The sequence below is a fragment of the Crotalus tigris genome, unplaced genomic scaffold (genome assembly GCF_016545835.1).
Source record: "Crotalus tigris isolate CLP2741 ecotype Arizona unplaced genomic scaffold, ASM1654583v1 scf7180000018970.2248101, whole genome shotgun sequence".
NCBI classification, from domain to species: Eukaryota; Metazoa; Chordata; class Lepidosauria; order Squamata; family Viperidae; genus Crotalus; species Crotalus tigris.
Window position 1 is genome coordinate 1,275,074 of NW_024097302.1, and position 14,810 is coordinate 1,289,883.

The window sequence follows — 14,810 nt, forward strand, 5'->3', positions numbered from 1 at the left end:
GATTACGTTGTCAAACCTTTTTTCATTTTACAATTGAAATGAAGTTTATTTCTGCATTCCTTAGACATGTTCTGCAAAGAGGAAGTAATTGGGAAATGTAGATGAACAGTAATAGTAAACAATATTATTTACCTATTGCTATATTGCTCAATATAAATCTGAAAGGTGAGGAAAGTGTTGACATTTCCACAGAAACGAAGGGGAGGGTGAAAACTCCACACATGGCCAGACAACACTCCAGTGAACATTAAAGACTGGTGGTAATTTATGATGAAAATGCAGATGTAGCTTTTAGCAGAATGGAGATAGAGAATTTTGGTCCCTTCCTTGGACATCAATTGGCAAGTAGGAAAATCAATGGAGTAGTTGAGAAAGAAGAAAGAGAAGCTAAAAATGAAGACGGTTTGAATAATTGGTTGCAATGCCACAGTAAACAGCAAATAGAAATCTCTCTAACAGTGAGCAGGAAAGGGAGTGTGAGTATAAAACCAATATTTATATAGTCCATTTAATTTAAAGGAATGATTGTGTGCTTAGGCTAACTGCTGTTGGTGACACTGCTGTTACTATATTATTACCCTACAGTTGGGAATACACCTTGGATGGTTCTAGGGAGAACAAGACATTTATCTTGACCTCTGTTTCTCTAATGTATCTCCTAGCCTTGTAGCCACTGCTGTGAGCCTTTGTTTAGCAATCTTGAGGGCTTAAAATAGAGTCAGTATTTTTTTCAGTACTCAAGTCTTATCTTCATACCTTTCTGTAATTCCACCAGTTACTAACAACTCTCTGAGTTGCCTTATTTTAGCCTCCAACCTCATTTTCTGGAGAGGTTTGTACTGCTGTTCTTCTTTATTGTGTGGTTAAGCATATCCAGAATGACAGCAGTTATAATGTATTGGTTTAAGTTATTGTGGCAGTAGGGATTGTTGTGAAGGCCTGATGGTACTTCTCTCTGACTCTTGGTAACTGGTCTCATGGGTTGATTGTAGCTAGTTTATCTATGATCTTATGCCTCATATCATCTGTTGTGCTCTGTAATGGAGACGGTGCTAGTGATGTTCCAACTTCAGAGGTTGGCTGTACATCCAGTTGTTCTTCTTGAATATGGGATGTAATGTGTAGTAGGTCTATCTCAAATTGTGAGAGTATCTTCCTCTTCACTATGTTGAAGCACTGGGTAACTAGCTGTTTCTCAGAGTGTGTGGATGCACATTTTCTCTCCTCCATAGTTGCCTCATACATTTCATATATCCCCTCTCATTAGGTCTACTATTATAGTGGCACTCCGTCAATTTTTGGTTCTCTTGTCCATGAATAGCTTGGTCCAATAGCTCATTTATCATAAGACTGTTCTGGTTCCTAGACATCAGATGCAAACCTTGTTAATCATGGTGACATCCGATTATGTAACTCTCTTATTTTGATATAGGTCAATGAAGCATTACGGGTTCTGCCCAAGGAGAAATAAGATAGGTTAGATTGAACCCCACTCTCCCACACTGAAGGCAGCCTTCTAACCATACCCTATCCAGCTGTATATTATATGTACATATGTCTATGTATACAGAGGGGTGTGTGTGTGTGTGTGTGTGTGTGTGTGTGTGTGTGTGTGTGTTCCTTCTTACCCTTATGTGTGTATATTCCCTTTTTACCCTTACACTGTATCTTCCTCAATTTCAGGTCCTCTATCAGGTTCTGTGTAGGATCTTAGCTGTTCCTAACACTGTACTCTTCTGGACAGACAGCTCTGATTTTGTCACTCCTGGGATCTGTTAGAACGTCTCCCACTTAGGATTCATAGTCATAGTCTCCCACTGAGGATTCATAGTGTTCCTACCACCACTAAAACTACTTTGGCCTTTATTTTTACATCCTCTCCTGTTCCTCCGTCAGGCCCTGTCACTTCTCCAGTTTCTCATACTCCTATCTCCCTGTTGTTGCTACATCTATCACCAGTGCTATCTTTGGGTCTTTACCTGCTACCACAATGTCTCATTGATTGTCAGTACCTGCTTGTCTGTCTGGAACTGGATCTGGAAATGCCACAGGACCTTAGCCCTCTTATTTTCTTTTTCTGTGGAATCTCCCATCAAGACTTAGGACAGCCCAGTCCATATTCTGTACAGATGTTCCTGTACACAAGGCCAGCTACCTGGTTGTGCCATTCAGTGTATGGTGTTTCTGCTTCCCACTATATGCAGAGACAGCCCAACATGGAAGGGTGTAAGATATATAGAGAGAGAGTTAATGGGAAAAAAATTGTAGATATCATGCACAATAATGAGAACAAGAGTAGTCTGGGCAGCTCTATATTTGTCTCTCTTTTCATCCAATTTATGAAGAAAATTTGCATTAAGTTTATCAGCAAAGAAAGAAACTAAGATAGTAAGAACAATTTCTTCTCTCCCAAGTTGGACATTCCAAGTACTCCTGGATTTTTTTTCCAAATAGACAGCAACAGCAAGAATTATTTGCTCTCCAATTACTGCTCAGATCTGAGTTTGTAGCATGCTTTAAAACAACTCCAGTGATGCTTCATCTAGACATTCAGTGAAGGCCATTACCACTTTACTTATTCTGAAATTATAGGCTTTTCTCATGATGTTTATTTTACTGCTCACCATAATAATCTTGTCCTGTCCTTTCCATAGAAACTCATTACTTTCATTATATGAAAATGGCATTGTAGCACTGCAGTGTAAGTTCCACCCTTTGGGGCCATGACACATGTTCCAAAGAGGCAGCCCTAAAGCTGTTGATGTCCTTCTGACATCCCATTCCCTTGCAGATATTGATTTTTACTTTATTCTTTTCTGTGCCAAAACATATGCCAGAAAACAAACAAACATTTTGTAGACAATCCAAACTTAGAGACAAATGCACACATTTCTAAGATACCCAATGTCCTGCCCATGCTATATAATTGGACAGAGTGGGCATACTCCAAATCCCATTAGTCAAACAATGTTACCTGATGGGGCCCAGGAAGTAGGCACCTGACCTCTGGAATAGCATCCCCAAAGAGTTCTATATAACCAAGATCCTACCTGTTAAAAATCCTTGTGGTTTACTTGGTTTCCTTGTGAAGTGGCTTGTTCCATGTGAATAAAGACTGCATTTGTGCCTGAAGCTTGAAAGTAATACCATTACTGTTTCCCCATATAAAGGGAAAGGTAATAAGAGTAAGTGTGCCTGGAGAGGTATGCGGCAAAATTCTGTCTGACAAGGTTGAAAAAGTGACAACAAAACAGAAGTTGGGGAGTTGAATGCTGCCCTGTGTTGGGCAGGAATCTTCACCCACATTTTTGGGTTAGGTTACTTCATCTGGTACTGGATCACCAGGCAAATAATTAAATCATAGTGGTATCAGATCCAGGCATATCAAATTGTTTGAGGGTATATTTTACTCAATGAAAATACAGAAAATGTTTAGACAAAAAAATTTGATTAGATAGAAGATCTGATGCACCTGCTGCTTTATTGCCTTTTTAAAATAAAGAACTAAATATGTAATATATTCACAATTTCATAATTAAGCATCAGCTTCATATTAGTCACCAGTAACTTGTTTTCTAGATGACTCATCTACTAGATAAATCTAAGAACTCAGTTGTCATGATACATGTCTGTTCTAGTTTTGGACTTTAAAATGTACAATAACCTATTTCTATCATCAATACCAACACCACCATCAATATAATCTTACAGATGATGACCTAAGGTAATCAAGCATTTAAATAGTTTTCTTGAAACATCAACAAAGATCTGACAGAGATGCCAGATAACTAAAACTAATCTAAAACAAGGGAAAAAGAATCTGCTAATATTTGGAAGTGAGAAGTCCAGCATTGTTCACATTTTAACATTATGTGTAATGTTAACATATATGTCATGTAGAACTGTATATATTATGTACTATATCCCTGTCAATAAGGGATATTCATTAAAGATCATATTATCTTCAGGTTAAATTTTTCACTATATTATCTTATAAACTACTGGCTACTCATGTTATAAGGCACAATTTTGGTTTCATTTTATTCCACCAAGCAAACTGAATAAAGCATTAATCCTCACATATGCTGCTGCCTGCCCAGTGGTATGAAAGTAATCTGTCAATCTTCTTCACTGGATCCAATTTCCCTGAAATGCGTATGTAATTGCAGCCTGTTTTTATATAAATCTGTGTCTTACATTAAACATTTATGCTATATATACAATGGGCAGAAAACACAGGGCTATGTACAACTCTAATGAAAGATTAATTGCAATGCAATCGTATTAAGTTTACAGTAAGTGTAATGAGAAGACAGAAAAGGGGGCAAGGTTCTTTGGTATAAACCTAGGTTCAAACCATTTCTGATAGCTAATTATATAAAAGAGGATATAGTATTGTTATGTCCTGGGAAGCTTAACGCTAATGGTGAAAATATATAGTTTTGTGCAGCAAACAGATGGACAAGGAAGCATCTAGTGATGTGTGCAGCTCAGTCCAAATGGAGCTGGAAGAGATATCCAGCAAAATAGCAGATCTAGACAAGTGGAGAAAGATTTTCAACGTTCGTGGGTAAGGTTTTTTTTTCTCTATAATTTTATGAGTACTAAAAATTAGATTGCTTTAAGGTCAAGTTTTTATGAAATAAGACCCACATAATTTATGAAGATTTTTTTTATAAACGTGTTAAGGACTGGAATGTTCCCTATGTACTTCTATGACTGTACTAAGAGGTGAAGTGGTTTGATATAGAATGGTAATCTTTATGGTTATGCATGCATAAGCTATTTATTTGCCAGATGATTATTTTCAACTGTGTTTTCCTCCATAGATTGGAGATCAGTCACAGACCCTTTCAAGTAAGTGTCCTCCATACTTTTCCAGTATTTTGATCAGATTGATCTTTGATCTTACATAAAATTGAATGTATCAGTAGATTAATCTAGCCATCAACAACTACTCATAAAAATAGCTCGTGAATATAAAGGAGATGATGAGAGCTTTTACTTGTGCAATAAATCAAAGAAATTATTCAAACGGGCACTCAAAAATGTTTTCACACAGAGCTGATTTTCAATTTTCGTTAGTTTAAATGCATTTTAGAAACTTTTGCATATTTATATATCTTATGTATTATCACTAGTGCATTTTAAGAGAAAAAATGTAATTCAGTTTTTCTATATCAATTTCTAAAGTATCCTTAAAGTAAACTAGACGTTTGTTTTTCTAAAAATATGGATGTGCTTAGGATAATTAAACAATTCTGCCCTTCCCCAGCACTGAATCAACAAATTTATGTTCTATTTTTACAAATAAGACAGAGCCCCTATCTGTAATATTTGTGGTCTAAAAATGATAGTTAAAAAGTAATCAATGTGCAGTCTGTAGTCAACAATACTGTAAAAAATCCGATATGGACATTTTGCATAAAAAGAAAGGGAATTTCATTGAGAGGGTTTTGATTAGAATTGTATGCATAACTGCCGATAAGAAGATCAGAAGCCACAGGCACATGCGTGCACACACGCAAGCACACACACAAACATATAAAATACATATTCATGTTTTGTGATCTTTTATTAGTTTTCTCTATCCCTTTTTTTGACTAGTCTTTTCCTCTCTTTTCTTTTTCACATTTACTTTATTTTTTAATGTAATTCTTATTATGTTATAAAATCTTTTAATAAAAAATATTTTTAAAAAATAATACAGCAAAAAAGTAGCTGTCATCACTAAAGTAGCTGTCATCATGAAAGTGAATAAGTGAGTTTAATTATGAATGAAGAGACTAAAATGTACTTCAAAAAGTATGACTTGGTCATCTAGGTTATGTATATGCATGAAAGTGGGACATCATAACTGAGATGGTTTATATTTCAGTCCTGTTGTTGGCAAAAAAAAAAAAGGAAGAGTTGGGTGTATTTTGTAGGGAAAGTGCAGCATTCTGAATAAATGTGATAGGGAGGAAATTATTCTGTTAGGCAATAGAAGTGGATGGGAGAAAAAAAAATCAAAACTTGATGACTGTTAAGTATCTACTTTGTTGTCTGATGTTTTGAAATCTTGGTTTAAGTGTAGATCTATTTTTGTAAACAAATAGAAAGGTTGATGACAGGTTTTGAATGTGGATCAGAATTTTGGCATTGTCAGGAAGGCATCGTGAGAAAATGATATACAGTAGAAGAAAGGGAAAGACTTTAGAATAGAAACAAAATGATTGTCAAAGGAGAAAGTATGAGTCTTGTATGAAGATGTAATAGAAAACAGATGAATTGGATGTAAAGAAAGAGGATATGAAAGCTGCTTGAAAAAATGTGAAAATAATTCCATTATAGAGTTCATAGAAATGTGTGTAGTCAGGAAGACAAGTATGTTGTGTTAGGCTTGACTGAAACATAGCAGCAGGATGCCTGTGATTGACACATACAGTACCTTTGGAAGGAACAGACTCAACAGAAAAAGATGCTTGTGCTGGAGAGAGAGACAGAGAGAGAGACAGAGAGAGAGAGACAGACAGACAGACAGACAGACAGACAGATAGGTTTTGGTGAGAATAAAAGAAGACAAAAAGAAAAGTAATGCCATTATTAAAGACCTCACTGGACAAGCAAAAAATGTAGATGAAGCTTTTCTGCATTTGATGCACTCCTTTCAAAGTGGTATACAATAGTGATAATGAGATACATATATAGTTCTCTAAAATGCTGAAGAGAAATAAGCCCCTTCTTCTACAGGAAATGGAAGGATAAGCTTATAACCAAATATATATTAGGTAGTGTCCATAATATGTAGGAATTTTGTTGGAAAGTCTGAATTTCAGAATGAGCTGAGGTTTTAAGAGATATTGAAAACAACAGAGTGTTCTCTGACTATGTTAGAAACAAATAGACAGCCAGAGACTATAGTTCCATTGTGAGGAGAAAGTATGAATTAGTAATAGGTAATGATAAGAATGTAGAATTTCTTAACTTCTATTTTGTGCCTGTGTTCTCTCTGAAGAGAAATAGAGCACTAGCTTTATTTTCATTCTGCACTGGATGAAGGAGAAAACTGCAGCTTAGGATAGATGTACAGTTTAGGATAGAGAGCAAGAGACAACTTAGCTGACTTAAATGAAGGAAATAGTGAAGATGATCATGGAATCATTTTAACTCTCATAGTGTTTGAGAACTTTCAGAGAGCTTGTACAAACCCCAAATGAACAAAAATAGAAAAAAAAGAAGAGGTGAGAAAAGACCTCATCATCATATTTGGATCTGGTCGGATATGCAGGAGCTAGTAAAGGTTCAGTTGCAAATCAGCCATGCTGGATTTACCTTCAGTAGCATTACTACTTTAGTAGATCAGAAAACCATATGCGTATTGTACCTGGAGCTCAGCCAAACTTTCAGCTAAGTTGCTCATGATATGCTCCTTAATACAATGGTAAAGCATAGCTAGATGATACTACTGTTGATGGACTGATAATTGTCTAAGATATTGTACCCAAGCATCCTTGTTAATAGTTCCATTTCAGCTAGGAAGGAGATATCAAATGGAATACCATAGTATGTGTAATGGATTCTAAGCTATTCTGTACCTTCATCAGTGACTGAAATGAGGCAGTTAAGGAGTTCCTTATCAGCTCTGCAGATAGTACAAAACTGCTGCAGCTGGGTAATACTTTAACAGGAAGAGATTTTTTAAAAATCTAGATATTTGAATTGTGGGTTGAAATGAACAGCACGAAATTCAAGGAAAACTGTAAAATTCTTCATTTTGGAAGGAAAAAATGAAAGCAGAAATATGTTAATAATAAATGTTGCAAAATTTCTTTATTTATTAAATATATTGACCATCCATTTTATCACAGGGTGATTCTATAGAATGCAGGAGACCCATGTTGGCAATAGTACATGTGAAAAGTATCCAGTGTCCTTATCAACCACAAGTTAAACCTTAGCTTGCAGTGTAATGCAGCTGCCAAAAGGCAAATGCTAATCTGGGGTTAATAAACAAAAACATTGGTCCTGATCACAGTAACTATTCACTCCATTTTGATCCAGTCAGACCCTATTTTGAATAATGTGTCCAGTTCAAAAAGGATAGTGATGAATTAGATGAGTTCAAAACAAGGCTACCATGAAGATGAGGGGTTTGTAAACCAAGTGTACATGAATGGTTAAGGTATCTGGGTTCATTCAGTCTACAAGAGAGACAATTGAAAGAAAGATTTTCAAATACCAGAAGTTTCCTGATGGTATAAACCAGTGGTTCTCAACCTGTGGGTCGGAACCCCATTTGGGGTCGAACGACCATTTCACGGGGGTTGCCAAACAACGCAGTCTGCCATTTTCTTTTCCCCTTTTCCTTAGCTGTGCTACTCCCTTTTATTCTATTGGCTTTTGAAAGCCAATAGAATAGACTCTCTTGAATAGAGTCTAATTCTATAGGCTTTCAAAAGCCAATAGGAATTGTCCAGGCTGTCTCTACCCTGCTGAGCCCGCCAAAAGTCCCATTCTGCAAACGGTGCTGCACCAGTTGAGTAGTCCTTGACTTACGACCGGTTGGGGGTCGTGGCATTAAAAAGGTTGAGAACCACTGGTATAAACTCTCAGGCAGTAGAACAGGAGGTTCCACATGAAGTGATGATTTTTCCTTCCCTGGAAATAAAGCATGGGGTTGGACTAGATGACCCTGAAGATTCTTTCCAATTCTATGGCTGTTTGATTCTATGAGTTGTGCTAATTGGAAATATGAAAAAAATGATTGATAAAATAATAAAATAATGTAGATTTACAGTGGATTAGAGAACCAGTTTGGTCTAGTGGTTAAGGCAGACTATGAGTTCTGCTTCTACCTGAGGCATAAAAGTCAGCTGGGTGACTTTCAGCCAGTCACACTCTTTCAGCCTATAATGTCAGGATCCACCCCTTTTGGTTGGAAGAATGCCATTATTGTTCCTTCGTAAAAAAAGAAAAAAGAAAGGGGGGAGATAATATGGGGCAATAGAAAAACTACACATGGATTAATTTATTAATTATTCTTGGACAGGAATTTTAAAGAATTCTGACTTAATAAGTATAAGTAGTAATAATACCAATAGTTGGGCAAACAGGGCAGGTTTACACCTAAAAGGCGGTCATAGACCATATTTAACTCTTCAGCAGTTCAGTGAGAAATATATGAATATTGTATATTTGACTTCCGGTGGTTAAAGCGGTGGAGATGGCGGCTACTTTGTAGCCGTCCTCCTGAGAAGGTGTCAGATCCGCGGAGCACAGCGTTTACCAGCTGGCCCGCGGCTCGCAATCCCCTTCCCGGGCGAAGGGAAGGGGTAGAGATCGCATGAATAGAGGTAGAACCTCTTAACTCTCCCTGGATTTTTATTTTTAGGGGGGTAGAAAGAGGGTTCCCTCGGAGTTCATTGCCTTCTCCGCCTCTCAGCTGTCTTTGTTTCTTCGGAAACAAAGCGAGACGCCGCTACCATCTCCGTACTTAAAGAAACCGTGAGTAATCTTAAACCGGACAGAACTGTTTAAAGGATTTTATTTATAGTTTAGCTTTATTTTATTTTTTTTTAGTTTATTTAGTTTATTTAGTATGTGCTGATTTTTCTTTATTTTTTTGAGCTTTCTCTTTTTTTTCGGGCGGAAAAGTGAGAGTGAAAGTAAAATGGCGTTTTGAAAGTTTTTTCCTTTAAAAGACGGATCGGCTGAATTGTTGTTTAATACTGCTTTTTTTTTACTTTTTTACTTTTTTATTCTTGGGGACTTTTAGATTGATCTTATTTTATTCTATTTTATCTTATTTTTAATTTTTTTTTGGATTACTTATTTTTATCGGTATTTTTAAGAAGAAAGGAAGATAAATTAAAATGGCTTCAAAACGACAACCAGCTACTGCAGCTTCTAAAGTAACTTCTTCTCCTGCTACTTCTACTGTGCAACAACAACTTAAAATAATACCCTCAGTGCAGCAACCTAAATCCACTCCACCTTCACCTCCCCCATCTGGCACATCAGCACAAGACATTAAAGAAATAATGGTAAGTGCCGTCTCACAGTTTAGGGAGGAAATGAAACAACTTTTGGACCAGAATAAATCTGAAACTAAGGAGGAAATGAAGAAAGAGATGAAGGAGCTTTTAGAACAGAATAATGCTATTTTGAGGGATGATATACTTCTAGCTCTATCTGGAATGGCCTCAGTGGTTGTGAAGCTGGACTCCAGAGTAGAGGAAATTGAAGAAACAGTTGAACTTTTGGATTATAAATTTCAAGATATGGAGAAAAAAGTGGAGACTTCACAAGATGATATTCTTATGTTCCAGTATAGACAGATGGAATATGCTTTGAGAATAAGGGGTCTGAAAGAAGATAAAACTCAAGATTTGATGGAAATGGTGATTAATGACTTGGCTGTTATTTTGAATATTGATAAAGAAGAGTTACGTGGGGATGTGGAAAGAATTTATAGAGTTAATTCTTGGATTGCAAAACAGAGGAATTTGCCTAGAGATGTGGTGATATATTTTGCTAAGAAGTCTTTGCGAAATCAGATTCTACAAACTTTTTATAATAAAAGATTTCAGATTGCTGCCCAAGATATTATTATTTTAAAGGAAATTCCACCTAAAATTTTAAGAAGCAGAAAAGATTTTGCTTTTTTAGTAAATGAACTTAAAGCAAGACAAATGCCATTTAGATGGGAGATTCCGATGGGCATTGTTTTGAGCCATGCGGGGACACGTTATAGACTTAATACAGTTGCTAAAGCTAAGGAATTTTATAAAACGGTCCTGGGAGCAGGCTCTCCTTTGCCCATGATGCATAAAGTCTTGAGTGACAAAGAGATGGAACAGAAATCTGAAGGTACAGGGATGATGACTGCTGGACAGGTGGTATGGATGTCTCAACCAGAGGTTAAAGAACAGAGAATGACCCGTGCAGCACATAAACGTAAAGAAAAAGAACAACAGAAAAAAGAAAAAGAAAAAGAAATTGAAGAATCTACTCAGCAAATTGCTTCAGTGCCGGTGGGAGGAGCAAGACCCAAAAGCTCTGCTACATATTCATCAGCAGCAGAATTTGAGCGGATCTTCTCCAGGCTGAAGGCCAAGGGAGATGGCAAAGCTCCTGTCCTGGAATGTTAATGGATTAAACATTCCTCAAAAGAGAAAAAAAATTTACCACTATTTGAAACAACATAACAATGATATTATTTGCTTGCAAGAAACTCATATTACAGCTAAAGATCAAAAATATTTAAATAATCCTCGCTTGGGATCTCATTTTGTATCTCCCGCCCCTGGGAAGAAAGGGGGTGTGGTAATCTATGTTAAACAGAATTTATCTGCTACCTTGTTAGAATCAGATCCTTACGGAAGATATGTTATGCTTGAACTTGGTTTATATGGCAAGAAAATTCTTATTGTGGGGTTGTATGCACCAAACCAGCAACAGGAGCAATTTTATAGGTTACTACATCAGAAAATAACTTTGTTGGACTATAGATCTGTGATTTTAATGGGAGACTGGAATGGTGTCTTAGATATACAAATGGACAAAAAAGGCTCTTCTACCTTTTTTAAACAGGCTAAATTACCTAAAGCCTTTTTTGATATGAAAGAAGATTGGGAATTGAGAGACTATTGGCGTGAACGTAATCAAGAAGAAAAGGATTTTACGTTTTTCTCAGATAGACACCAATCTTTCTCAAGAATTGATTTCTTTTTGATCACAACAGATTTATACAACAGGGTGAAGAATGTAAAAATTTTTCCTAGGACATTGTCCGATCATAGTCCAGTTTGGATGGAACTGTTTGTAGAGAAGGAAGATAGGAGATCCTGGAGGGTGAATGAGAATTTATTTAAACAAGAAAAAAATGTTCATAAATTAAAGGAATGTTTAAAGGAATATTTTACTTTAAATATGAACAAGGGAACATCAATGTCAATGGTCTGGGATGCAAGTAAAGCTTTTATGCGTGGTATTTTGATAAAAATGAATAATTTGCATAGACAGAAACAGACTCAGAAACGGAAAGACTTGGAAGAGGAGATTAAATTAAAAGAGAAACTTTTAATTTCAAATCCCTTAGATGAAAAGGTTAAAGGAGCTTTAAAATTGTTAAAAACACAATTTAACATGCTGATGGCTGATCAAGCTGCAACTAATTTGCTATTTATGAAACAAAATACATTTTGTAATGCTAATAAACCAGGGAGATGGTTGGCTTATCAGTTAAGAAAAAAACAGAAACAGAGGAATATAGATAAAATAAATTATAATGGTAAATTGGTTTATCAGAAAGAATTGATTAAGAAATCTTTTTTAGAATACTATCAAAAATTATATAAGGGTACTAATATTCAAATTACAGATATAAATAATTATTTAGGCAAAGTTAACTTTCCTAAATTAACAGAAGATCAGGAAAAAAAGATTAATGGTTTAATTACTAAGGAAGAAATTGTTACAGCTATTAAACAATTGAAATTGGGCAAAGCGCCGGGTACGGATGGGTTGACATCTATTTATTATAAAGCTTTAGTAGAAGAGATGATTCAACCGTTGTGTGAACTGTTTAATAATTTATTACAGGGGTTAGAGATCCCTCCATCCTGGCGTAATGCATTTATATCATTGATTCCAAAAGATAGTCAAGATCTTACTTTGCCTAAAAATTATAGGCCTATATCTCTTTTAAATGTGGATTATAAAATTTTTGCAAAAATTTTAGCTAACAGGCTTATGGGGATCTTGCAGCAGTTTATACATAGGGATCAATCGGGTTTTATAACTGGAAGGTATATGAAGAATAACGTTAGACAAATTATTAATTTATTAGAGTATTTAGAAAAGAATAACCAAGTCTCTGCAGGCCTGATATTTTTGGATGCTGAAAAAGCCTTTGACCAAGTGAATTGGCAGTTTATGCTGTGTTTAATTAAGGAGATGAATTTTGGACAAAATATATTACAAGTATTATCCAATATATATCAAAAACAGACTGCTCAAATTATTGTAAATGGGGGTTTGTCAGAGGCTTTTGTAATAGAAAAAGGAACAAGACAGGGATGCCCATTGTCTCCGTTATTGTTTGTTTTAACACTGGAAATTTTGTTGATTAAAATTCGGGAGTCTCAAGAAATAAAAGGAATAGAAATTAATAAAAAAGAATATAAATTAAGAGCCTTTGCAGATGACTTGGTTGTTACTTTGTCTCAACCTGTTTCTTCGGTGGTGAAATTATTACAATTGATTCAACAATATGGACGTGTTTCTGGCTTTAAAATTAATAATAATAAGACCAAAATATTAGCTAAAAATATGACTAATGGTGATAAACAGGCTCTAGTTAACTTAACAGACTTTGAAATTGTTGATAAGGTAAAATATTTGGGGGTTACATTATCTGCTTCTAATGTAAAATTGTATAAAAATAATTATGAAAAGCTGTGGATGGAGGTACAGAAGGATTTAAAAAACTGGAATAATTTACAGTTATCCCTTATGGGCAGAATTGCAGTTATTAAAATGAATGTCCTGCCAAAGTTTATTTTTTTGTTTCAAATGTTACCTATTTTAAAGAACGAACGTAATTTAGATGAATGGCAAAAAGGTATTAATAAATTTGTTTGGGCAGGGAAAAAACCAAGGGTGAAACTTAAAATAATGCAAGATTTTCGTGAGAGAGGTGGACTCAAGGTACCAAATATGAAATTGTATTATGATGCTGTAGTATTGACATTGATTAGCGACTGGGTGAATTTAACAAATACAGAAATACTTCATTTGGAAGGCTGGGACCTACTTTTTGGATGGCATGCCTATTTAATATTTAATAAAAAAGTGGATTGGGTTTTTAAGTCTCATATTATAAGAAACTCTTTGCTAAGAGTGTGGAGAAAGTATTATAAAAGTGACTTCAAAATACCATTATGGGCTATACCTCGGCATGCCATAGAAGGTATAAGGAAAGGGGTAAATATGGACAAGGTCTCTTACGTACAGTTACTAAGATGGGATGGCCAAGACTGGCAGTTAAAATCTTTGGAAGAATTAACACATGAAAATTTAACTTATTCATGGTTCCAATATAGACAAATAGTGGATAGATGGAAGATGGATTGTAAAATGGGCTGGCTTAGAGAAGATGAAATTTTTTTAAAACAAGTAAGAGATCAAAGGCCAACCCATATTAAGAGAGTTTATGGGGTTTTAGTGGAATTAGATTCAGAACCTGAACTAGTTAAAGATTGTATGATTAAATGGGCACAGAATATTGGTGAAACGATTTCAATGGATACTTGGGAACTTATTTGGATAAGAAATGTTAAATTCACACAAGCGCAAAATTTAAGAGAGAATTTTTATAAGATGTTTTATAGATGGCACCTTGACCCAAAGAAAATGTCCATTATGTACCCTAATCTACAGCCGAAATGCTGGAGATGTGGATATTTGGATGCTACCTATTACCATATTTGGTGGACGTGTAAGCATATAAAAGCTTTTTGGATTAAGATATGGTGGAATATTCAAAGAATTTTTAAAAGGAGGGTAAAATTTACTCCGCAATTATTTTTACTAGGTATTGTTATTGACTGTGATGCTAAGGAGGTTATATTGATGTTAAATTTGATTACAGCCGCTAGGTTGTTAATAGGACAATATTGGAAGAAGGAATCTTTGCCTACTTTACAAGAATGGTTTCATAAAGTTTCGTATTTGGCAGAAATGGCAAAGATTTCGGCTTTCTTAAAGGAGCAATCTCAAGAAAAATTTTTTGCGGTATGGGAAAAATGGATAAATTTTATACAACA

At 35.4% G+C, this 14,810-nt stretch overlaps 1 protein-coding gene across 4 annotated transcripts in view; it reads left to right on the forward strand.

Moving 5' to 3' along the window:
- Nucleotides 1-236: 236 nt before the first annotated feature.
- Nucleotides 237-14,810, forward strand: part of MINDY4B (MINDY family member 4B) — a 37,536-nt gene continuing 22,962 nt past the window's right edge. For 3 of the 4 annotated variants that reach the window (XM_039357970.1, XM_039357967.1, XM_039357969.1), the window contains exons 1-3: nt 237-476; nt 4,441-4,570; nt 4,830-4,857. In XM_039357970.1, coding sequence (XP_039213904.1) covers nt 4,458-4,570; nt 4,830-4,857 — 141 coding nt within the window. In that variant the 5' untranslated portion in view covers nt 237-476; nt 4,441-4,457. The remainder of the gene's footprint in view (nt 477-4,440; nt 4,571-4,829; nt 4,858-14,810) is intronic. The other variant, XM_039357968.1, reaches the window with a different exon arrangement.